Raw genomic sequence first — 22,965 nt, 5'->3', positions numbered from 1 at the left:
TAGTGGGGGCATGCGTGCTTGCACATGTGCCTACGCACCAGCCACTCGCGGCCAACGTCACCGCTGCGCGTACAAGTCACCTCCAACCAAACGTCTCCCTCTGGAAATTGTCCCGTGGCCACACGAGACTCAGCATGGCGGGCGCACCAGGCCCAATCCGAAGAGCATGGTTCCAATGGAAGATGAAGCGCTTTCCATGGCGCAAGAAGTGGCTCGTGGGTGAGTGCACGCCTCGACACAGGCTCGACATCGGTCTCGGGCGTATCCTTGCTTCACGCCTCTAACAACACCACAGGCTTCGATCTCCAGGGCAACACCTTCTGGGAGTTCAAGGACGCATTGCACGCCCTGCGCAACCGCAGAATAGCAAAATACAGCCGCAGCACACACTACGGCGATGTGCAAATATCGCGTTGGTGCCATCCACATGTCGTGTTGCATGCAAACTGACAGTGAAAGCGTCATGGATGCAATGGCTGCGGCACACACGCTACGAACCGCCCACCGTCGCCGAACAACACCAAGACATGATGCGGATAGAGCGCATGAAGCAGCTTGCCGCGCAGGCGGACGCGAGGTGGGCAGAGAAGCCGTCAGCGCTGGATGCCCCGGATAAGCAGCAGCCGGTGCAGATGCTGCAGTCGAGAGACCCGGACAGCGGCGTCACGCAGATGAACGCCGACCAAGGCATCACGGACAGCCTACACCCGCCTCGCCCACTTGGTCAGGAGGCGGCAAAACCAGCGTCTACAGAGCCCGCTCAATCCGCTCAATCCGCAGCGCCTCAGCAGATGTCACGCGACCCGCCAGCATCGCCTGTCGAGGACGATGCGCCTGCCTCTGCGGCGCGAAAGAGGATGAAGAAGGAGCCCAAGGACTCGCCGTGGAAGCAGGCGGCTCAGAGCCAAGAGTGGCAGCCCCAAGGCTGGAGCCCTGCGCCAGCCAAACGACGTTGACGATCATGAAAAGATGGCGACTGTATGAATACTTGTTTCAATACTGGTAGAAACCAACAAACCGTGTGCGCATAGTGAATATGACCAATTGTGTGGTTCACAGTTAGCGTCGTGAATTTGGTACTACGGCTGCGAGAAACGACTAACAGTCACGGCCTATGCCCACTTGTTCTTTGTCACGTTACTTTGCAAAGATTACTCGGACCCGACTCGAGGTCCATTATTCCAGAACATGGCGCCCCTTTCGCAGCATGAAAGTGATATACACCACCCCGATACTCATGACGCACCAGTCACCTCACTATCAACGACCGATTCCATGGCGTCTCCTCCGCCCCAGATGACCTTTCAGCTGTTTGCTACGCGTCTGCCCATGGAACTCTTTCTCATGACACTGAAGGAATGGATCGGTACGCAGCATGTCGTGGTAGACAATCATGGAAATTCACACTATACGCTCTCTTACAGCAACCCAGACAATCCCAACCCTGTCTCCGCCATCCCCGGACCCCTTTACACACACTACATCCGCGAACGAGTCCTCGCCTGGCTGACCGACACCAAGGACTTTACCGACCCACCAACATTCTACCTCAGCCACCTCCTCACCTCCCTCAAACTGCCCGACCACCATCTCCCCCCATACGACCTCTCCTCACACCCCCTCCACGCCCTATCCCAAGACCCAAATCTTACCCTCACAACCACTCCCCTTATTAACAACACCCACACCCTCCTCCTCCCACACCTCGCCCCCACAACCCACGGCTTCGAAAAAATTAAACTAGACTTCACAGCCGCCCAGTACTTCGCCCTCTTCGACATCCGCGTCCCCCCCTTCCACTACGCCGACACCTCGCTCCATGGCGACAACTTATACCACGACGCGGCCACGCATTCCGCCGGCCTCTTCCTCGCACACACACGCGTCCTCGAGCTGCACTTCGGAACCGCATATAAATCCGCCAATCCGTGGTACGACGTCCGCGAACACGCTTGGTGCGTACAGAATCCCGCGTGGCCGTATGGCGAAGCGAGATTAAGGCCGAGGGTGTGTGAGAGCGGACAGGTTGTGGATTGGATTATGGAGTATGCGTGGTATGGGGGGTATTTGCAAGGTATTCGCGAGGTGAAGTTGACGGGGGATGTGCAGACGTGGGTCCAAGAAAAATGGGAGGGGATTGTGAGGAGGCAGGGGGAGTATGTGGATGCTAATAAGGGGGAGGTGGGAGACAGGTTTGCGGTGCATAGGCCGGATGTGGTGGAGTTGGAGACGATTGGTATGGTGGCTGGAGAGGGAGAGGAAGAAGATGCGGAGGATGAGGCGTGGTTTCCGCAGAATCATTATCCGCCGACGTGTACGTGTGAGGTTGGGTGTTGGAGGTTAAGGGATGGGAGGATTGAGGAGGAGGTGGTGGTGGGGGATAGGAGTTGGGATGAGGTTGAGATGTATGGGGATGAAGTGAGGGGAGATTGGATGGATGTTTGAAAGGGGATGTTGTCGTCTACGTTACATGTACTACAAATGAATCATTTTCGAGAAATCCGACGTTACCTTTTGACTGGAGCTGGGACATTGAGATCTGTAGATACCCGTGGCGCGTAGTATAAACAAGATTCAACAATAAAAGCGTACTTGTCTTACTACGTAAGTATCACAAGAGCCAGAGCTGCCCAGGTGCTCCAAAATACTCATCATCCACCCCCTATAACCCCAGCGCGTCACTGGATCCCCCAGTCAAATTCCCCAATATATTCGACTCCCCAACCACAGCAATCAACACATCTTGATACGAATCCGCCAAAATCTTCATCCCCTCAGGCACCAGCTCCGGACTCCCAGCCATCAACCGCACAACCATAACACCCAAACCAGACAACGTAATCGGCAAAAACACTCGGTCTCCATCCAAGTTCAAACGGCAATCTCTCCAGCTCAAACAAACTCCTCACACACTCAATCCTCGCTCTTCCAGAAACAGCATCAGATCGTATAGTCTGGAGGTACAATGCATTTTCCCCACAACGCAAGACTGCCTCACGCACACCATATACAAATTCCGTGTTCTTGCGCTAACTATCCAATGTATGCTATTTCCTTCCTCTTGCGCCCGCCCTTAAGACAACCGCTATTGAAGAATGGTTTCGCCATCTTTGCCTACTACCAAACGATCAAGGTCCCCGCCGCTGGAAACACACTGTGATCTCTTGCGCACACTCTAGTCTTGGGATACAGCCCACATCTCTAGATCACCCTCTACAGGGTTGCTCAGTTAACACTCAAAAAATCGATCCCACGATGACAGCCCCTATTTACCCAGATCACTTCCCCTGCTGTCAAAGATCAAACGCGGCGCAAATACGGTGTCGGGGGCAGCTGGGTAGACTCGTCTAGACAACCGTATGCTGACACCTGATTAGCCCTTTATGGATACCGCTCTTCCTCTTCCTGGTCCTTATTCTGCTGATAGTCTTGGCAGGGCGGAATGATCCGGCCTTGCGTGTACTGTTGCGCGTACACATGGTAGTACTTGGGGATATCCATCTGCTTGGGGCTTTACTTCATTGCTTCTGGTGGTTCTTGCAGCAGTGGAGCTCGATGCGGTTGCTGCTGGTGCTGATCACCCTCGTAGTTGTCTTGTGTACAGATCGCATCAGACGTGTCGTAATCTGCAGTGATTGTCGGCTTCCCGATATCGGTAGCGAAGTTCTCCTCGTACTACGGCTCTGGTCAACTTATTTGGGTGCCAGATCGGCCTGCCTCACCAGACATACAGCGCTCGACATGCTGGCTCTAAGGCGTGTCGTTCGCGGTATCGTCCACCAACCCCGTCTGCCTAAACGGACAGCTTCCAACCTTTTCGAAACACGCACAACTGCTATACCACTCAGCGCTACACGTAGCCGTCGGAAAATAGCGGGCGCGAAGACCTGGATTCTCACGCCAGAACTGCCTAGCCGTGATGGCATCTCTGCTCCACCCCCACCTTTTCCCTGGCCCCATTTGCGAGAAAAACTTCTCGACGTCCCCTTTTGATAGCTGCGAAAGAGCTTGTAGAAAGGTTTCGTGCCGGTAGGCTGTGGTGAGGTCGTTTCTGCTAAAGTAGTCTGGTGGTTCTATGTTGTCTTCTTCTTCGGGAAAGGAAGAGGGTTCATGACGCGAGATGCGTTGCTGGATTTTGTCTAACAAGGCGCTTGTTGCGTGCTTTTGGAAGGTGTGGTAGTTGTGTAGGAGCTTGGTAGTATCCTTAATGTCTAGGTCAGTGACATCGCTTTTGGGAAGCGCGGATTTAGATTGCGGAATGTTGAGGTGGAGAAGGTCCGATGCCCCTGTAAGCGAAGATTTTTGTAGGCCGAAGAAAGTCATGCCTGTAGATGATGACGCTATGTGGACGTGTTGGTGGTAGATGTAGAAATTCGCTTGGGAAATGCAGTCGGTGTGCAAAGTCAAGCAAATCTTGAGCTGGAGGCGCGATGTGCTGCGAAGTGTTGTGTCGACTGTTACTTTGAACTTCAGAAATGCAGGTTCCTTATATGTAAACTGCATCCAATGACTCACTTGCTTTCCTGCGGTAGATCACGATTTTCTTGGCCAAAGGAAGGCAGTTCCTTGGACACCTTATGATAAGCGAGTCTCGTACCATGAACGAACAGTTCTGTGACCTAGGATCGAGCAGCAGTGGGAGACGAATCGTAGCGCAACACTGTGAATGATTTGCACACAGAACAATAATAACGGGGCGCGATCAGACGAAGCCATGGAATCGCCGTGAAACCAATGTCGTGAGCGATGGGCAAGGATTTTTTCACGATAATATAACATGGATTTTCGCAAAGTGTTCCAGAGTCGCGTCCTGCGCTGGGTGAGTTTTAGCCAGGTGACTGTGATATCTCGACTGGTCCGGACCACGCAAACGATGAGAAGAATTCCATGTCTATTCAGCGTTGCTGATACGGTGTCTGTTGAAAGGCTCTGTCGATGCTGTAGCAGATCACTCTATGGGATGATAGTAACAAACCTTGATCCTGACCGTACCGCTCTACAGCAAAGTCCAGAATTTCGACGGACGATTCTCCTTTCGCCCTTTTCTCCGTCTGCACTTGACTCGGAACCTGCACTCGAGGTTGGGCCTACATTAATAATGTTGATGAAGTGGCTCTCGAGGCCTCTTAGTCCGCCTGGTAGCCGAATCCAAATAGCACCTCAGCATCGTGACCGCGGAGGACGACGAAAGAGCAACCTTGAAGCTCTTGTATGACCTCGCTTTCTTTTTGGACCTCGCCTTGTTGATCGGCCATCTCATTTACCTTGCCTTCGGGCTCCAGTACGGCGGAGTCGGCATCGGCTTCAGCAGAAAGCTTGACATGATGAAAAGTCAAAGACTCTGTCGCTGAAGCCCAGCGCAGGACGGCATTTTGTGTGCATTCAGGAAGACCGAGCTCGGCATCGCAACAAGGCCGTAGTGTGGGGAACCCCTCGTATCTGAAACGCTGCGCATTACATGTTATCGATCGGCCATTTCGATGCAGGTCCGACGCTATCGCTCCAGACTGCGGGGTTGAGGCTACAAAAACGCCGCATCGTGAACTAGAGCTCGGCTCACTCCCAGAGGGAGCGCTTCATTGTAGAAGTTCATCTGCTCTGCGTTTACGATGCTGTGTGCAGTCGCAGTCGCAAGCGGGAAGCCACGGATCGGATCTCGGAGGTCTGAGTTCTGGATTTCAAAGTTCAGAGGTCTGGATTGCTGGCGTGAGTTGCTCTTTTGAGCGTAAAGAGCTAGTGCGGGTTTAGAAAGCCCATGATCAACCAAGCTCATCGGGCTACTCCACAAGCTTTAGCTGTTGCCTTGGGGGAAATGTTTATACGCTGGGCAGGCACGCAGCGAAGCCCAAATAGTCGCGTGCAGCCTTTAATTACCAACGTACTCTCTCCACACCCAACGCGCCAAATCTCCATTCTCCAATCTCTAAGGACTCGACCTTTAGCGTTCAGAATCGTCGCACGCAACCAGAAACGTCCAATGGCAACTTCATCCCAGTCACCCACTCCCCAGAGCAGAGACTGGGCAGCTCTATGGGCACAAAAGAACACCAGCTGGGACAAAGGAAGCGCCAATCCCGCGTTCGTCGATTTCCTGCGCTCCCCATCCAACCCTCCCCTTTCACCCGACGCCAATCCCACGCCTGGCGCGCCAGAACCCGGTGTCTATGAACACACCGAGGAAGTGCGATTACCAGCACCGATGAAAGCAGACGGCACGAGGCGCAAGGCGCTGGTGCCCGGGTGCGGGACGGGGTACGATGTAGCGCTGTTAGCGAGCTGGGGGTACGACGCCTACGGGCTGGAAATCTCAAAGCATGCGGTTGACGAGGCAAACGCGTATCTGAAGCACGCAGAGGAGAGTGGGTCAGAAGGGGAGTATCAAGTCAAGGACGAGAAGATTGGGCGGGGGAGTGCGCAGTGTTTGCTGGGGGATTATTTCAATGATGCGTGGCTGCGCGTCGCGGGTGGTGAGGAGGGATTCGATATCATCTACGACCACACGGTACGTGTTCTTCGAGTTGCGATGCTGAGTCGAAATCGTATGCTAATATCGTATCCAGTTCTTGTGCGCCCTTCCGTTGCTACTGCGTCCGCGCTGGGCAACACGAACGAGGTCTTTACTGTGCCCTACTGGTATCCTCGTCTGCATCGAATTTCCTGCGCACAAGCCTGCATCTGCAGGCGGCCCGCCATTTTCGCTGCCGCCGACCGTGCATGTGGAGCTGCTCAAGCGGCCGGGAGAGGAAGTGACGTATGATGACGATGGTGTCGTGGTTGCCACGGACAGAGAGGAGAGCGCAGATGCCCTGGCGCGGATTGCACACTGGACGCCGAGGAAGTCACATGCTCAGGTAAACGGTATTGTGCCATGCTGTGTGAGCGTGTGGCGGCACAAGAAAACGGCTGGGCGTCTGTAGGAGGAGCATTCAAGCTGGACTCGTGAACAACGTCAGCATGTCGAAATAACATGACCCTACTCCATACTGTTATTCTTCTCACGAATCGTCATGATGAAATATGCAGGGACAGACGGTACCAATGCCTTTGTCGCAGCATGCATTGGCACGGCAACTGCAACGTGTGCGCGAATCATGGTTCAAAGCGAAGAAGGGATTTCCGCGGACGGATAGTCATCGTACATCGGACATAGGTCTGATACTAGAAGGTATCCATACTGAAAATTCAATCTAGGCGTCGTTCTGAGTGCTGACACGATTCAACTCTGAGATGTCGGCCTGCGAACACTCCAAAAGTCCGCTCACAGCTCCGCCACTGAGACTGATGACACATTTCAGTCAGCCACTGGGGCGGAGCCGGGGCCACGTACTTCCGTGGTGTATCCTCGTCGACAGGAGATGATGCGCCGAGAAGCGCCTGCCACGCTGTACTCGGGCAACAGCCCACGGGGTGAGACTCGGGCTTATTACATGGCAGCCGGGAGCACGCGGTGAGGCTGTTCGGGATGAGCGATATGAACTGAGGCGGTGTATTCATCGACTGCGGAATGAATTCATCAGCGCACTTGGCAAGTCTGTGTTGGCCTCAGGCTTGGACATGTGAAGCGCTCAAGACGACCGTGTTTGATTAAGCAGTGGGTCGGTGGATGATCTGCAAGCGGTTGTTTTGACGCGCATGGACCATTCCACACTCAGATTCGACTTGGCAGGAAGGCGCGACTGGAACATGACATCATCAGCTTTGCATGCAGCGCGCACCGTGGCTCGCATCTCCAGGACCCGTGAGTGTGACGACAACTCAACTCAACTCAACTCAAAATGCAGCATCGTGAGACGGATATCTTTCACAGGCAGTCGTGAGACGGCGTGGCGATACGTGAGGGAAATATGTGACGAAATTCTCCACTTCCCCTGGGCTTCCCTGGCAGCTCCCGAGCTAACCCATGCGCTGTGCCCGCTTGGCGCCTACACAGCCTACCTTACCAACCACCTCGTCATCTCGACCAGACACGCGAGAAGCAAGCCAGCACTGCCCTCTTTTCCCCTCGATAACTAAACCTCTTTCGCCGGGCTCTCGCTGCACTTCAACCCTCCCATTATTTGCCAATTCCTCTAGCCCACAGTCCGCCAATTGCAGAGCTTGCTTCCGGCAGCTCCCTACCTACCAGAACCAGAGAGCTTGGCCTGCACAGGTCATATACTGCTAGTCGTCCCGCGCCGTGCGCATCTGACTCTTTGATAAAACCGCAATGAGTGAGTAGCTCTGGCCCTTTGATTCATTTTCCCGCACCCGGCAGTTAGCCGGCCTTGTCGTAGTCGCTTCGCAGTCTTGGTATCACCTGTCGGCCTTCAACACCATCGCTGTTCGGCCATCCTGACCAAACAATCCATCGCCCGCGGCCCCGACTCGAGGCGCAGCACCACAGCACCACAGCACCACCACCATCACCCGCCCGCATCGCGCATCTCGACGACGGATATATAGCTAACCTGTGCGCTTGGCAGAAAACATCAAGCAGTCTTTTCACCGTCACGGTCGAGCACAGAGTTTCCAACGCACCCAGCAGAGAGAGATGCCGCAGCCCGCAAATGGCAGGCTCCACGACGAGCACACCCCGCTCATCGGCCGCACCCAAAACTACGAGAACGAGTCGCGCGTAAAGACGCTGCCCAAGCATGTCTTGCACCTCATCTATGCCACGCTCGCAAGCAACTATGTCAACTTCCTGCTCGTCTTCGTGCCCGTTGGCATCATCGCCGGCGCATTGCACTGGAACCCGACCGTCGTCTTCATCCTCAACTTCATCGCCATCATCCCTCTTGCCGCGCTCTTGAGTTTTGCGACCGAGGAGCTGTCCGCTAAGCTCGGTCAGACTCTGGGAGGACTGATGAACGCCACCTTTGGAAATGCTGTTGAACTCATTGTAAGCCATCATCCGCATGCATGCGCTGCAACCTCCTAACCCTGCAATAGGTCTCTATTGTTGCGCTCAAGCAGGGCGAAATCAGAATCGTCCAAGCCAGCATGCTGGGCAGTATCCTGTCCAACATCCTGCTCGTGAGTCTTGATCCCGCAATTGCTCACACTCCGGCGCTGACTCCAATAGGTGCTCGGATGCTGCTTTCTCGCCGCTGGCCTCACCCAGCACGAGAGCCGTTTCAACGAGACCGTCGCATCCACCATGTCTTCCCTCATGGCCGTCGCCTCAGCCTCGCTCATCATCCCTGCCACCCTCTACGCAGTCATGCACGGCGACAACAAAAAGGACAACCTGGAGACTGATAAGAACATCCTGGTTCTCTCCCACGGCACCGCCATCATCCTGCTCATCCTCTACATTCTCTACCTCTACTTCCAGCTCTACTCGCACCACAGCCTCTTCGCCGACGTCGAGAACCAAGAAGGTGGCGACGAGGAGGAGGAAGCCCAGATCCTGTCGCCCGTCGCCGCCGGCGTCGCCCTCGTCCTTGTCACCGTCCTCGTCGCCATCTGCGCCGAGTTCCTTGTCGACAGCATCGACTCGATCGTCGAATCCGCACACATTAGCAAAACGTTTGTCGGTCTCGTTCTCATCCCCATTGTCGGAAACGCGGCGGAACACGTCACCGCCGTCATTGTCGCTTACAAGGGCAAAATGGACCTCGCCATCAACGTCGCTATCGGATCGTCGATGCAAATCGCCCTCTTTGTTACGCCATTCCTGGTCATTCTTGGCTGGATCATGGGTCAGCCTATGACGCTGCATTTCCAAGGCTTCGAGACGATGATCTTTTTCATCTCGGTGCTCATTGTCAATTATCTGATTCAGGACGGAAAGAGCAATTACCTCGAGGGCGCCATGTGCATTGGTATCTATGCTATTATTGCGCTGGCGTTTTATATCTACCCGGATAATGCGGCGGGTGATATTACGGTGGATGTTGTCAGGCGCTTCTTTGCTGTCAACTAAATACCGTGCAACTTGTTGCTCGCTGAGCGGGCGGACGGGGAATAGTTTTCTGTTTCCTTATGTACAAAGTATTTTGCTTGGCCTTTAATTTATACCCCTTGGTACGGAAGGGAAGGATGTCTATGTTTCCTATTTGTTGTATTTCCTTTGTTATCTCGCTTTTCTGGGTTATCTGATCTGTACGAGTATCGGTGGAGAAGGGAGGTTGTGGCTTTTTCCTCCTTGGCGTTATATCTACTTGTGGCAGTGCAATTCGGAACGAGCGGCAAGCTGAAAAGTGGAGAATGTGGCTTGTATCAAACGACATTTAGTATGTTGATACTGGATATACAAGAATGAACTATAAAAGGTATATTACAGGAATTCGCCGAGGCTATCGTTATACAGCTGCATACAGTGAAGCCAGGTGTTTAGGAAACACCTTTACCGCGATCTAATATAGTGTTATTCAACAGCGTTTTGCTTGCGTCTTTCATTAGCACGTTTATTATTTAAGTAACGAGGCTATCGCTAATACTCGCTGTAACAACTCTGCACATCCCTTGCACGCGCTTTCAGTAACTTAGTCGATAGTTGGCTGGGTAGGATTTGGCTGCTGCAATGGAGCGGCGCGTGCTCTTCGAGCCTAGCTTATTTTGTGCACGGACACGGTAGGGTTCTGGCTACAACTCGCGATCAGCAGCTATCACGCTCTTTTCTACAAACAACATCACTAATTCATACGCGCATCCACCACTGCCTGGCAGCATGTGCTTAAGCTCATACACCTCTGCTCGGCGCAATCACCATTTGGGCAATGTCTAACCGACGGTCAGCCAATACCTGCGCCGAGTGCCGGGCTCGTAAAGTCAAGTGCGACGGCAGACGGAACATCTGCAGCCCTTGTGGACGACTTCAGCTTCGCTGCTCATTTACCATCGCAGATTCAGCGAATGCGATTCCAGATCCTCGAGCAATATCTGGAGAGCGACGTGCAAGGGCCGCCTGCAAGCCTTGTCGAATCCTGAAAGTTCGGTGCAGCGGCGGGCTGCCCAAATGCCAAAGATGTGTAAACAAGCATGACATCTGTCTGTATTCAGAACCGAAGCGGATTGCGGCACGACCTATAAGACAAGGAATTTCTGCGGAAAGTCTCTCCACTACAGCTCTGGCTCCTTCAGGCCTCTCCTCAAGCGCCTCGTCAAATGCTGACGTGGCGCAAAACGCATCATCTGTAGTCAGCGCAGCAAGCACTACGCGATTGTCAACTTCTTCAGCCCCAGAGATCCCAGCAGAAATTACCACAATCTTTCCATCTTTGAAAAGGCCTACAGTGTTGCGCCTCTTGGAAGCTTTCTTCGAGCACATCCAGCCGATACCCGTCTATTCATTCTTTCACAAAGCTTCGCTCATGCATCGTTTTGAGCGTAGCTCCATAAATCCTGACCTTCTGCTAGCCCTGGTCGGTACCGTGTACGACATGCTTGATACAGAAGCTTCAATGAAAGAATTTGGTCGCGAATGTCTTTGGAAAGCCGAAGCATTAGTGATGGAAGATATCAAAACGCCATCAGCCCTGAAAATCCAAACCATCATCCTGGTGATACAGGCGCATTGTCGTCAGGGCCAGATCACTGCAGCGTTCATGCTTTTTGCAATCGCAGCTCGGTTTGCCCATGCTTTGAAATTGAATCATGAAGCACCTCGACTTTGTTACCTGGAGCAGGAGTCCCGCAGAAGACTGATGTGGAGTTTGTTCATAGTGGACACACGGTTGGCCGGAGGTATTCGCGAGTTCTCGCTCTGTTCGGCTGATGCTATGCACATACAGTTGCCATGTCAAGAACGCAACTTCGAGCTAGGGCTTGAGCAAATAACAGGGGGCTTACACCTTGGAGCCGATCAACCGAGTGTCGAGGACACTGGCTCGCTTGCAATGTATCTGAGAATTTTCTGGCTACGTCACCGCGTCCTCCAGATGACGAAAGAAGCCATCTTCTCGCAGGCTCAAAAAATAACCCAACTCCCTCTACATGTGGATTCATTGACGAGAGAACTTTCAGAATTCGAAGCAAACCTGCCTGTCAGCTTACAGTTCTCAAAAAGAAACCTCCGTTTGAGAGCCTATTCGCCTCGACTTTACACATTCGTACTGATACATCTCTGGCTGCGGCAGTGTTATTGCGATCTATACCGCGTGTTCTTGACTGGGTTGAAAGAGTCCATTACCGAAGCCCAAGCCTGCCATTTGGATCCGAACGCGGTCTCAAAGTATCGCTGGAAATGTTACGAGAGTGCGAAGAAAATGTCTGACTTCCTGGACCATATCAAGACCATTGGGGCCAAACTTCCTAAGACGGAACACGATATACCTATATGCGCGTATCAGTGTGTCCGACTGTTGCTGCAGTGTTCCTGGCGATGTGGTTATGTAGAGGGTCAGTTGACGGAGGACATCCTCGAACGTCTTCTGGACCAATGCGTAGCAGCGGTGGAGGCTGTACCATCGACATCCCCAATTGGAGTACGCGTGGTACGTGAGCTTGGATAGCCTTGCTACGACGTGTCAGGCTGACAAAGTCACAGGAGAGGGATCTTCATGACTTGATCAAACAAGGGAGATCGTCCAGTACTTCGCCGGGGCGTGCGAAATCTCCGGTCGACGCTGGGCAGACAGGCCATCGTCCTTTGAAACATCTCTTTTCAAAGCACAATCTTCTCGGACAAATGTACATTAGAGACGACCAAGATATGCTAACTATACAGAGTGATCTAGACCATGAGGTCTCCGGATTTGCATCGCGCACACGACCATGTACACCTACTCCAGTTACGATGCCAAGCACAGAACCCGACATCGTGCGTGATACCGCTGGTCATCAGAACGAGTCTGAATTGTTCAATTCTGCTTCTTTAGACACATTTCACAGCGATCTAGACGGACTATTCGACATGAGTATCATGGATATGGATCTATTCGGCTGGTCGGGAGAACTTTGGACGAACCACACATAGTAGCAACGCCCAAACACCCTATCAAGTCATCCATTACGGTTGCGCTACAGTAAAGTATTACGAACTATTACTTGGCACCCGGCCAGCTTTCGCCAAACGTTCTTCTAGCTGCATTCTTGGTGACTTCATATCAACCTTGGGAAATCGGTCGTCCTTGGACCAAGGCAAGAAATCCGACCCCGCCATCAACCACCTGAATATCTCAGCCTGAAGCATGTTCGCGACCGGCGCGTGTTCAGGCTCTGCTGCAAGGTTGTACATCTCATGTGGGTCCTTTTGTCTGTGATACAGCTCGGCAGGCTCATACAAGCGGTAAATACATGTCCACTCTTCATTCCGGATACTGATTGCCTTTCCGACCAGGCTCGTATCCTCATGTTGCAGACCAGCCTTGACATCGTACGGATATGGAGCCTGTTCTAGCAGAGGCTCTTCACTTGTGAGAAAACCGCCTTCGGTGAACGCAAACTTCTTGTGGAACTTTGCGTCGCCCAGTAGCGTTGGGACTAGGGATACTCCGTTGTGCGGGAAGTGCTCGCCCACGCCAGCCAGCTCGAACATTGTTGGGACCAGATCAACCATCTCGCACATGACGTTGGAGACCTTTCCCGCTGGTATGCCAGCACCACCGATGATCAGCGGTTCGTGCGTAAGAGAGTCCGACAAGCCTGATGGCCATTTCTCCACGAGACCATGATCGCCTAGATATTCGCCATGGTCGGTGAAGAACATGGTGATTGTGTCATCCCAAAAGTTCGAGTCCTCAAGTTTTTTGATAATCTTCCCGAACTGGTCGTCTAGTCTCGTAATCATGCCGTAGTAGGTCGCCTTGATCTCCGCCCATATCTCCGGTGTGGCACGGTCTGTGCCATACCGCTCGCGAATCGTCTTCATATAGCGAGGTTCGTACCCGGTCTTCTTCCCAGGCTCAGAGATGATGGGAGGTATGTCGGATCGCTTATACATTGAGAAGTAAGGCTCCTCGACCTGGAAAGGGCAGTGAGGGAACAGGAGTGGCATAAACAGTACCCACGGCCTATCATCTGGCGGACAGTCTAGCCACTTCAATGCCGATCGTACAACCGCATCGTCGTAGTCTAGCGCTTCGTGTGGGTTTCGAAGCCCTTTGTAGAACAGCCGCCCCCAGATACTCTCATCTTTTTCGCTGCCACCACCGGCGAACTTGGGCATGAACTCGGGTGTTTCCAGGAACCCGTATTCAGTGACACTCAACTCCGTTACGGTTGGGGCAAAGGTATCGCCTCGTGGTGCTAGACAAGCGACGTGGTAACCGTTTTCCTTCAGACTACGAAACAGGTTCGGCTCCCAAGGCTTGATCAAGTTCTCCAGACTGCGATGGCCACTGACGTGTGGATATGTTCCTGTGAACATGCTGCATCGTGACTGGGAACAAACGGAAGCTTGCACGAAGCAGTTTGTGAAGCGCGTGCCTCGCTTGGCAAATGCGTCAATGTTGGGGGTCTTGATCGGGCTGTCTGGGCCTGAAAGACAGCCTAGAGAGTCATAACGTAGTTGGTCTGGCATGAAGATGACGAAGTTTGGCCGACCGCTGCCATCTTTTGCGTTGATCTGGAGAGGCAAAGGCGCGGGTGGTAATGAATGAGACATGTCAAGAAGAGATGGGGTAAGTTTTTGAGGAAGAAAGCACCATCAAATTGGAGAATGCTGCTACCGCTATGGTGCTTGGAAGCACTAGCAGGATTGTTAGTAGTGCAGGTTGGTCGCCGAGATCCGTCTGAGAGATCACCGAGATCCGAACGACCAATCAGCGCGCTCCTAGAAGCTCCACCGAGCGCCGGTCGGTGGACGACAATTGTGCCATCGCAAGCCATAATAACGTTTCTACATGCATTTACCATTATTCGTCGCACTAAGCATCCCAAAGAGCATCGATTCGGCAATTACGAATGGCTATCCCCAGTTTTCAATCATTGAGGAACTAGGTAACTTGATTGGCATTTACGAGCCAGATAAACGTGTATCTAGAATGCGACGGTACTATAAAAGAAATAATCGGTTGAATATGAGTTATCATCAACTTATCTCGCTGTATTTCGCTTTGGTTGTTGGCCACCGAGAATATGGCTATCCTGAAGCAATTCGAGTCTTTCAACACAAGACTTGCTCTTGGCTGCCTCCTCATTGCATCTTCTTCCTTCAATTATGGATTTGACAATCAAGCCTACGCCACGTCTCAGGCCATGGATGCTTTCGCAAAGCAGTTTGGTGTGCTGAATCCAACGACTGGCCATTACGTCTTGGAACCCTCATGGCTATCCCTATTCAACTCGTTAAACTACATCGGATTTGCTGCAGGTATGGGACGTGGATGCAGAATAAACACAAAATCTTGACCATTTTAGGCGTCTTGTTTGGTAGCTTCATCGCGAATCGGTACGGACGGCGATGGTGCATGTTCAGTATGAGCATTTACGCCCTCGGTACTGCGACACTGGGTGTCACTGCTCAAAACCGTGACCACATTATGGCTGCACGCATATTGAACTGTAAGAAAGAATTCGAAAATATTAAACAGCCAGGATTGATCAACCGCAGATGTGTACGTCGGCATGGAGCTAGCCGTCATCCCCGCATTCCAATCCGAAATCGTCCCTGCTCCGGTCCGCGGTCTTGTCGTCGGTACATACCAGCTCAGCCTCGTCATAGGCGGGTTTGTCATCAACAGCGTCTGCAGGGGTACAAGTTCCATCCCCGACAATCGTGCGTGGAGAATCCCTCTGGGTCTTTTCTACATCGTACCAACCATGATTGCCACGCTGGTATTCTTCACACCTGAGAGTCCTCGGTGGCTGTTACTCAACGGAAGAGTGGACGAAGCGCGCTCGAGCCTGACGATTTACCGTCAAGGCAAGTTCTCGCAAGATGAGATCGATGCTGAATTCCGAGAACTACAGTTAGCTTTGGAATATGAAGGCGAGAAAGGAAAGTTTGTTGAGATATTCAAAGGTCTCAATCTCAAGAGAACACTGTTGGTGGTGGCTATCAACTTCTTCCAGCAAGCTACTGGCCAAGCATTTTCTAGTCAGTATGGAGCGATATAGTAAGTATTGTTCTCAACCAGTTCCGAATCTTGAAGACATACTAACAACAACTAGCATCAAGTCACTCGACACCGTCAATCCGTTTGACATGAATCTTTTGCTCGCCGCTATCAACATCCTAGCCATCTGCACCGCATTGGTACTTATCGACCGAGTAGGAAGAAGGCCAATGCTGCTGGCCGGCGCAGCCATCCAAACTGTTGCCTTGATGACCATGGGCGGGCTTGGTACTACATCAAACGTTACCGATGGCCACAAGATTGGTATCATAGCCATGTTAGGACTGATGACGGCCGGTTTCGGCGTCGGGTGGGCGCCTCTCTGTTACGTTGTAACGACCGAGCTACCTGCGCTCAAACTCCGTGATCACACTCTCCGTTTGGGATTCTTCGTCAACGTGTGTCTAAAGTAAGTCCATTCATTGTTGATGTTAAAAGCCCCGCCTAACGAGACGTCGCAGTTTTGCCGTCAACTTCTCCATTCCATATCTTATATATCCTCAATACGCTGGCTTGGATTCCAAGGTTGGGTTCGTCTTTGGGTCCATCGCAGCGGCTTGCGTCGTGTTTACATATCTTTGCATTCCCGAATGTAAAGGCAAGACTTTGGAGCAGGTTGATGATATGTTTCAGAAGAGAGTTCCACTTCGACAGTTTAGAAGCTACAAGACACCTATGGCTGGTCTAGTGATGGACAAATAATCCCGTAGGACATAGGATGATTTGGCTGGCTAATAGGCCTTTAAGCGAGTTAGAGAGAAGCAGACAAGTTAGGAGTTAAACAGAAGAGAAATACAACACTACTTTTCTAGCCTGTTCTCTTACATCATACATCTTTTTCTTTCTCTCTTCTTTACCTCCCCGCCTTTGCAAACTCCCACAACGCCGCCGCCCACACAAGATACAACGTCCGACTCGCCCCACCATCAATCCACCGCTCATCCCAAAACCCATCGATGCCGTCTCGGAAGAACAAATAACTCGCTTTCGCATCGATGAGCGCGAGGTTGGCATACAATATACCGCGCCAGCCGCCTTGAACGTTTGCTCGGCCCTAGGAATTTTTGAGACAGAGAACGAGGATGAGAGGGAAGGGGAAAAGACTGCTTACCTCTGTGAAGAAGGTTTCCCATTCTTCTTTGACGAAACTGCGGGGGCGGAGGAGCGAGGTCGAGGGGTTGATGGGGACGATGTGGATGCCGTGGATGAGAGCGCGGTCGAGGGAGAAGTATGCTGTTTTTTTGGTCGCTGTTATCATAATGTTCTCTTTCATATTCCGCTTTAACAGCTCTAATCTGTTACGGCCATACGTACTCGCGTGCTCGACTTTGTTCTCAAACAACGTCCCCGCCACTTTGTTCTGCGTGTACCGCAGCGGATGATTCGTATTGGTGGAGCGGATATACATGTAGTTATTGAAGGACCGGGCCTGGATCGCGAGTTGGAGGTTCCCTATCAAGAGGTTATTCAGCCCTCATCCATTCCCCTAACTCCTCCACTCCCAGTCCAACGCAGAAAGCCGGACTAACACACATCCCAATCACCGGCTATCGCTCACGCACACATACCTCTCTTCTCCATATCCCCATCACCCACAACCCTCCCCCACATCTTCACAGCATAACTCGCAAACGCATCTTCTCCAGTACTCCCCATCTCCTTCCCATCCGCAGCCTCAAACAGTCCCTTGACCCAACTATGTCCATGCCACCAATCAAAGCAGCGCTGAAATGGATAGTCCCTGCCATTATAATCGCTCTCAGCAAAGTCCTTCACAAGCATATTCGTCCAACTCTTATTATCGCCCTGCGCCAGCCACGCCGGATCCAGCGTCCCGATGACCGCAGCCGTGTAAACAAAATACGCGTATTGGATGTGATGATCGTTGTAATACGTATTTCCAAAATCGGCGCTTGGATCCGAGAAGCCGGCTGAGGACACGATGCCTTTCCAGCTGTCGTCGTAGTAGATTGGGTGGCGTTGGGCGTTGTCGATATATCTGGCCATCTCGATCTTTAGTTTTTCGAGGCCAGCAGTGGCAATGGCGTCATGGTTCAATACGTCTTTTATGATCCAAACGATTGTTGCGAATCTGGCGAGCGATTTACCGGCAAAGTATAAGGAGTCTTGTGGTATGCGGTCGGTCATTGCGCGGCGGAGATCGCGCTCTGCGACTGCGGCGATGAAGGCGAGGACTTCGGGGGGATACCTGATTTTCGCGTTCGCGCTCATGGTCGGGTTCCATGGGGAGAAGTGCATGGTTACTGGGAGGTTTGGTTCGACGAAGCTGAGTTTTTCGCCCCAGATGGCTGTGGCCATGCCTTTTGTCGTGGTGCGTAGACAAAGGTTTGTCACTTGGTTTCTCATCTCTGGGTCGAGGGATTGGATGTGATGGGGCATAACAAACATGAGGAGCGGCGAGGTACCGATCTTGGTGTAGCGGAAGGTATAAGTGCCTCTGCTGTCTGCGACTACAGCTGTGAGCTTTGCTTCGCATACAAAGGCACCAGCGGCTCTGTCGTAGATTGCTTCGCCTTCTGGGCCGAGCGGGTTCTTGGCTACCTGGATTGTGCCTTTGAAGGCGGGGGGGCCGAGGATGGTGTTTGAGTTTAGTCGGACGAAGCGCGTGGCGTCGTAGTTGAGATTCGCTACTGGATTGACGTATACGATCCAGCAATGTCCGGTCTTGTCTTTTAGGCGATACTTGACTGTTCGTGATGACACGGTGAACGGCCCAACCAAGTCCACGAAGCCGCGACCGCCTGTCTGTATCATGGGCGTTGCGCCGCGGTAGCCAGCCGTGATGAAGCTCATGCCTTGTACAACAGGAAATGTAATCTTTGGTTCTTGGGCTTCAGGATATGGTTTAAGGTTGATATTGACAGAGAACGGGAGATGGGTGTCTGTAGTAAGGGTCGTTCGCGCATCGAGCTCGACAGCACTGAGGATGAGATGCTGCTTGTGGAGCGGATTTATGTAGCCCTTTGCTGGATCTCCAGGTTCAAACACCAGGTCCTTTTCTTCGATATGGGTTATGCACATGCCCCATGTCTGCAGCATGCCCACGTCTAGTATCCATTTGCCCCACCAGATCGAGTAAGGGTGCGTCCAGATAGGTTGGTTCTGTTGTCCTAGAAATGAATTGGCGTAGAAACTGTTCGTATGCATAGTGGTCTTGTCGTCGTCCTCCACTCCCGTCCTAGGCACTGGGTGATGACGTCCAATTGGAATTTGCGAAAGGATATCATCTTGTTGTATAGGCGTGAAGATGTTGTCTTGAGGTATCTCGTCAGGAACGGCGGGGGCACTGTAGCCAAGCGTGTTCTTGATACCCTGACGAGTGTCGCGCAGTGATCCGAGCCAGCCCTCTCTCTTGGGAGGTTTCGACGGTGCGTTGGCGGTAGGAAGTCGGGACTGCGCTGGACCCATGAGTGGTATCGCAGAGGTTTTCACGGGGGTTTGGGGCGAATAGCTCCGCGTGGGTTGCCGATTCGATTAGGAGAGTGAGTGTGTATGCTTGCAGGTGTAGCAATATTCCATTTACGGATACAATCGAGGGTGGTCAATAGGGTTGTGACTGTAGTAAAGCAGTAGCATATTGTCTAGAGCGATGAGAATCCTAATGTCCCTACCATGAATTCATCATGAAGAAGTGACGACTGCGCGGTTTGCTCGATACCGCGAGGTTTGCGCATTTGCGCGGCCAAACGCCAGTACCACATGTCATCCCGCACAATACGTTACAAAGTTTCACAAACGAAGAGAGAAGAAAGAAGACGACAATGAGGTGGGTATGCGTGTGGCAGCAGCCGTAGCATGTGATTTTGGAGAAAGATTGTGGCAGACTCGGAGGCCGCAATCCACGTAAACCTCGACCGCCATCGCGACTTCCGCAACAAGCGCCAACGCACGCCACGTGGTAAACATAACAAGAACATATTTTGGTCCACCTCCAATCCACAAACACTTGCGCCGAAACCTTCATTCTCTCTACGCCAGTGGTTTCCTCAAAGGCGCAATGACTCCCTGCTTAACAATAACCCTCGGCTTTGTAACATCCTGATGCGTCTTCTTGGTGACCCACTCCTTGCCCTTTGGCACCCTCAAACTCCTCTCGTACTGTTCCCTGTTCTCGAACGGGAACGGCAGTTGACTAGCCATATATTTGACTGTCGGCTTCACTCTCTTCTCGTTGATGATGACCTTGTCCATCTTCCTGTCTTTGCGTTTATTCGCGTCGATACCAGGTTTTTGGACAACAGTCTTCAGTCCAACGTTGCGTTTCTTCTCGGCCTTGGACATGCCGTCGCCGGTCCACGAGCCCCAGCCAGGGAGAATGGACACCTCTTCCGTAGCCTCTTCATCCGCAATCGTAGCCTTCTTCTCAGCGGCGAAATCGGCTTCTACGTCATCGCCAGCAAAAGCTTTGGCGGTGAGAGACTGGTTGTGCGTGATGACGTCGAGGTCGATACCCTCGTCTTCGATACCTTCTTCGTCGTCGTCCTGGCCGCCTAGTACAGTCGCCCAGCCATCATCGTCGGCTGCAGTGACGCGCTGCTTGAGGAAGTCGTCGACTTGTGTTTCTTGGGGTTTCGCATCTTGCTTCGACTTCTTCTGGGCCTTGGGCTTGGGTGTAGGCTTAGGCTGAATAACGGCCTTTTCTTGAGTAGAGGACTTTGCAGTGCCTGTGACCGGTAAAAGCTCAGGCTCCTTTGCGGCTTTCTTCTCCTTCTTTGCCTTGGTCAGGAACGGGTTAGACGATCCAGTCTCTTCGGGTGGCGCTGCAGCAGCCTTGCGCTCTTTACGAGCGCCGTTGGAGAGACCGTTCAAGCCGTTCTTCTTTTGAGCAGGTGCTCGAGCCGTCGACGCATCTGCAGCGGGCTCACCCTCTTCGGCAGGATCGGCATCGTTCTCTGCGTCAGATCCCTCATGCTCCTCGAACTCATTGCGAATCTGTATAGCCGGAGCAGCGACGTTGGCGTTAGGGCCGTATCTCCTCCGGCCGGCCTTAGTGGCGTTCTCGTCGAGTTCAGCGTTGTCACTGTCCTCTCCAGCGAGCTCGCGTCTGAGTTGTTCGACAGCTTCGTCATTTTGCGCGCGCCGCGCGGCCTCCGACTTCTGCATGAAAGCCATCTGACCCAGCTTTGACTCCTTGGTCGAGAAGGGATTTTGCTTAAGCTTGCCAAGTGACTGTTGCAGGGCGTCATTGTCCGATTGTTCGTCGTCATTGTCGCTCTCCTCTTCCTCACTTGGCACGTCGGAAGCTTCCTCGTCGTCATCGCGGATAGTCTTGCCCTCAACACGACGACGGAGCTCCTCGTTCCGTTTTGCCATCTCAGTCACGCCGTCGAGAGCATCCTGGTCCCAGTTTGCTCTGCCAGTGGCCTTGATGCCCTTGGCCCACTTGCTGTCTCGGTGCTTAGCACCCATGCGTTCCTCTGCTCTTCGGCGATCATTGTATTCGCGCTCCTCTTCAGACAGATCGACGCCATCAGCCTTGAGCTGCTCTCGTTCCTTCTCAAGTAGCTTCTCGCGCTCCCTTCGGTGCACTCGTCGATATGCCTTACTCTTGATCTTCTTGATACGCTTAGCGCGAACCTCTTCGCGGAACAGCAGCTCTCGTTGCATCCGAAGTTCGGCACGTCGCCTGAGCACCTCCTCAACAGGCAGTTTGTTTGTTTGGAGCTCTTCCCATTTCGCAATCTTCTCCTCGTCTTCCTGGCCGTTCGAGAGACCGCTCTGCTGGAGGATGGATTGGATGGTGCTCTCAAGGTCGTTTGTAGGCGCGGCAGTCGTCGTAGGCAGGAGAGTCTTCTCACCCATGGGCTCGCCTCCACTCGGGTTCTGCAGAGGGAACATCAGGTGTTCAGCGCGGCGGTTACGCTTAATGGTGTCCGTCCACCTCTCGAGTGTCTCGTTCGCTTTAGCGTTCGCCGCAGCGCGGTCAAACTTGTCTTGCTGCCGCTTCGGCAGAGGGGCGTCTAGTTTCCTAGCGATGTCGTTGCGTTTCGACGACTTGTCGTCTTGGAGTAATTTCAACGCCTTCTTCTTCTCTGCATCGGCAACCTTGGGCTTGAAGCTGAGAAGATCGACTTTCCTGGAAACACCAAACTCATCTGGTGCAGCAGACTCGTGGACATCAACTTTTCTGCCCTTGGGCTTGTTGTCTTCCCGTGAGGCCAACGAAGAAATCAGGTTCTGCAATTGTTCCTGGCGGTCTTCCTCGTCGTCTTCGTCGTCAGATGAGAGGTCTGATGCGTCGTCTGCGCCCACATCTTCGCCCTCGCCTGGCTCCTCGTCGCTGTCGCCGAACGCAGCAGCTTGCTTCTTCTTTTTCTTCTCTCTCCGCTCCTCAGCCTCATCCTCCTCGTACTGATCCAAGGCGGTAGCCAAGTCGATGGCATCTTCACCGAGGTCGTCGTCGTCTTCCTCCTCTCCATCTGCGCTGTCGCCCTCGTCAAGGTCGATATCGCCATCCTCGTCCTCGATGTGTTGTTCCCGTTTCGACTTCTTTGCCTTTCCCTTTTGGTTCTTGGAGCTGCCTCTGAACGTGTAGCCTTCGAAGCGCTCTTCGTCGCTCTCGCCAAACGCTTCGTCCGAGTCGATGCTCTCGTCGTCGTCGTCGTTGTCTACATGGCCCATCTGCCAGGTGTTGCCCTCCGAGTCGCTTCCTTCATCGAAGCTCTCGTCACCAGACCGTCTCTTGCGTCTCTTGGGCCCGTCTTCTTCGTCCTCGTCTTCTTCGTCTTCCTCATCGTCGTCGCGCGCGCGCTTGCGATTGAAGGCAGGGTCGAATTTGCCTAACCGGTTCTTGCGCACTTTCACATCGTCTGGGATCTCGTGCTGCGCAATGGAGAAGGCGTCGAGGGCGCGCTTCTGCGCCTTCTTCGGGTTCCGGTGTTTTGACTGCCCCTTGGACGAAGAAGCGCCGCCAGTCTGTATCGAGCTGCGAGCTACTCGAGGCGGCATCGTGGGCGAAGAT

General features: G+C 52.8%; 8 protein-coding genes across 8 annotated transcripts; 5 read left to right on the top strand and 3 right to left on the bottom strand.

Moving 5' to 3' along the window:
• The first annotated feature begins 101 nt into the window (after positions 1–101).
• ACET3X_002050 (uncharacterized protein) lies at positions 102–1,027 on the top strand. The gene is made up of 3 exons (XM_069447410.1): positions 102–219; positions 296–412; positions 460–1,027. The coding sequence occupies exons 1-3, from the start codon at positions 135–137 to the stop codon at positions 954–956; spliced, it is 699 nt and encodes a 232-aa protein (XP_069312292.1). The 5' UTR covers positions 102–134; the 3' UTR covers positions 957–1,027.
• A 248-nt stretch (positions 1,028–1,275) lies between these two features.
• On the top strand, positions 1,276–2,015 carry ACET3X_002049 (uncharacterized protein; the record flags this gene model as incomplete). Its single annotated transcript, XM_069447409.1, has 3 exons — positions 1,276–1,366; positions 1,433–1,931; positions 1,991–2,015. 3 exons carry the CDS (start codon positions 1,276–1,278, stop codon positions 2,013–2,015), a joined length of 615 nt encoding a protein of 204 aa, XP_069312291.1.
• A 3,962-nt stretch (positions 2,016–5,977) lies between these two features.
• ACET3X_002048 (uncharacterized protein) lies at positions 5,978–6,917 on the top strand (the record flags this gene model as incomplete). Its single annotated transcript, XM_069447408.1, has 2 exons — positions 5,978–6,502; positions 6,561–6,917. 2 exons carry the CDS (start codon positions 5,978–5,980, stop codon positions 6,915–6,917), a joined length of 882 nt encoding a protein of 293 aa, XP_069312290.1.
• A 1,057-nt stretch (positions 6,918–7,974) lies between these two features.
• Positions 7,975–10,310, top strand: ACET3X_002047 (uncharacterized protein). The gene is made up of 4 exons (XM_069447407.1): positions 7,975–8,210; positions 8,463–8,881; positions 8,932–9,015; positions 9,065–10,310. The coding sequence occupies exons 1-4, from the start codon at positions 8,207–8,209 to the stop codon at positions 9,905–9,907; spliced, it is 1,350 nt and encodes a 449-aa protein (XP_069312289.1). The 5' UTR covers positions 7,975–8,206; the 3' UTR covers positions 9,908–10,310.
• A 2,648-nt stretch (positions 10,311–12,958) lies between these two features.
• On the bottom strand, positions 12,959–14,530 carry ACET3X_002046 (uncharacterized protein; the record flags this gene model as incomplete). Its single annotated transcript, XM_069447406.1, has 1 exon — positions 12,959–14,530. One exon carries the CDS (start codon positions 14,528–14,530, stop codon positions 12,959–12,961), a length of 1,572 nt encoding a protein of 523 aa, XP_069312288.1.
• A 473-nt stretch (positions 14,531–15,003) lies between these two features.
• Positions 15,004–16,685, top strand: ACET3X_002045 (uncharacterized protein; the record flags this gene model as incomplete). The annotated part of the gene is made up of 6 exons (XM_069447404.1): positions 15,004–15,238; positions 15,286–15,429; positions 15,479–15,873; positions 15,904–15,968; positions 16,150–16,392; positions 16,445–16,685. The coding sequence occupies 6 exons, from the start codon at positions 15,004–15,006 to the stop codon at positions 16,683–16,685; spliced, it is 1,323 nt and encodes a 440-aa protein (XP_069312287.1).
• A 352-nt stretch (positions 16,686–17,037) lies between these two features.
• ACET3X_002044 (uncharacterized protein) lies at positions 17,038–19,412 on the bottom strand (the record flags this gene model as incomplete). Its single annotated transcript, XM_069447403.1, has 2 exons — positions 17,038–17,435; positions 17,552–19,412. 2 exons carry the CDS (start codon positions 19,410–19,412, stop codon positions 17,038–17,040), a joined length of 2,259 nt encoding a protein of 752 aa, XP_069312286.1.
• Positions 19,413–19,973: 561 nt separating this feature from the next.
• On the bottom strand, positions 19,974–22,952 carry ACET3X_002043 (uncharacterized protein; the record flags this gene model as incomplete). Its single annotated transcript, XM_069447402.1, has 1 exon — positions 19,974–22,952. One exon carries the CDS (start codon positions 22,950–22,952, stop codon positions 19,974–19,976), a length of 2,979 nt encoding a protein of 992 aa, XP_069312285.1.
• Between the last annotated feature and the right edge of the window lie 13 nt (positions 22,953–22,965).

The sequence above is a fragment of the Alternaria dauci genome, chromosome 1, assembly GCF_042100115.1.
Source record: "Alternaria dauci strain A2016 chromosome 1, whole genome shotgun sequence".
NCBI lineage: Eukaryota > Fungi > Ascomycota > Dothideomycetes > Pleosporales > Pleosporaceae > Alternaria > Alternaria dauci.
The sequence above is the reverse complement of the archived record's forward strand: the minus strand, read 5'-3'. Positions and strand labels throughout refer to the sequence as shown.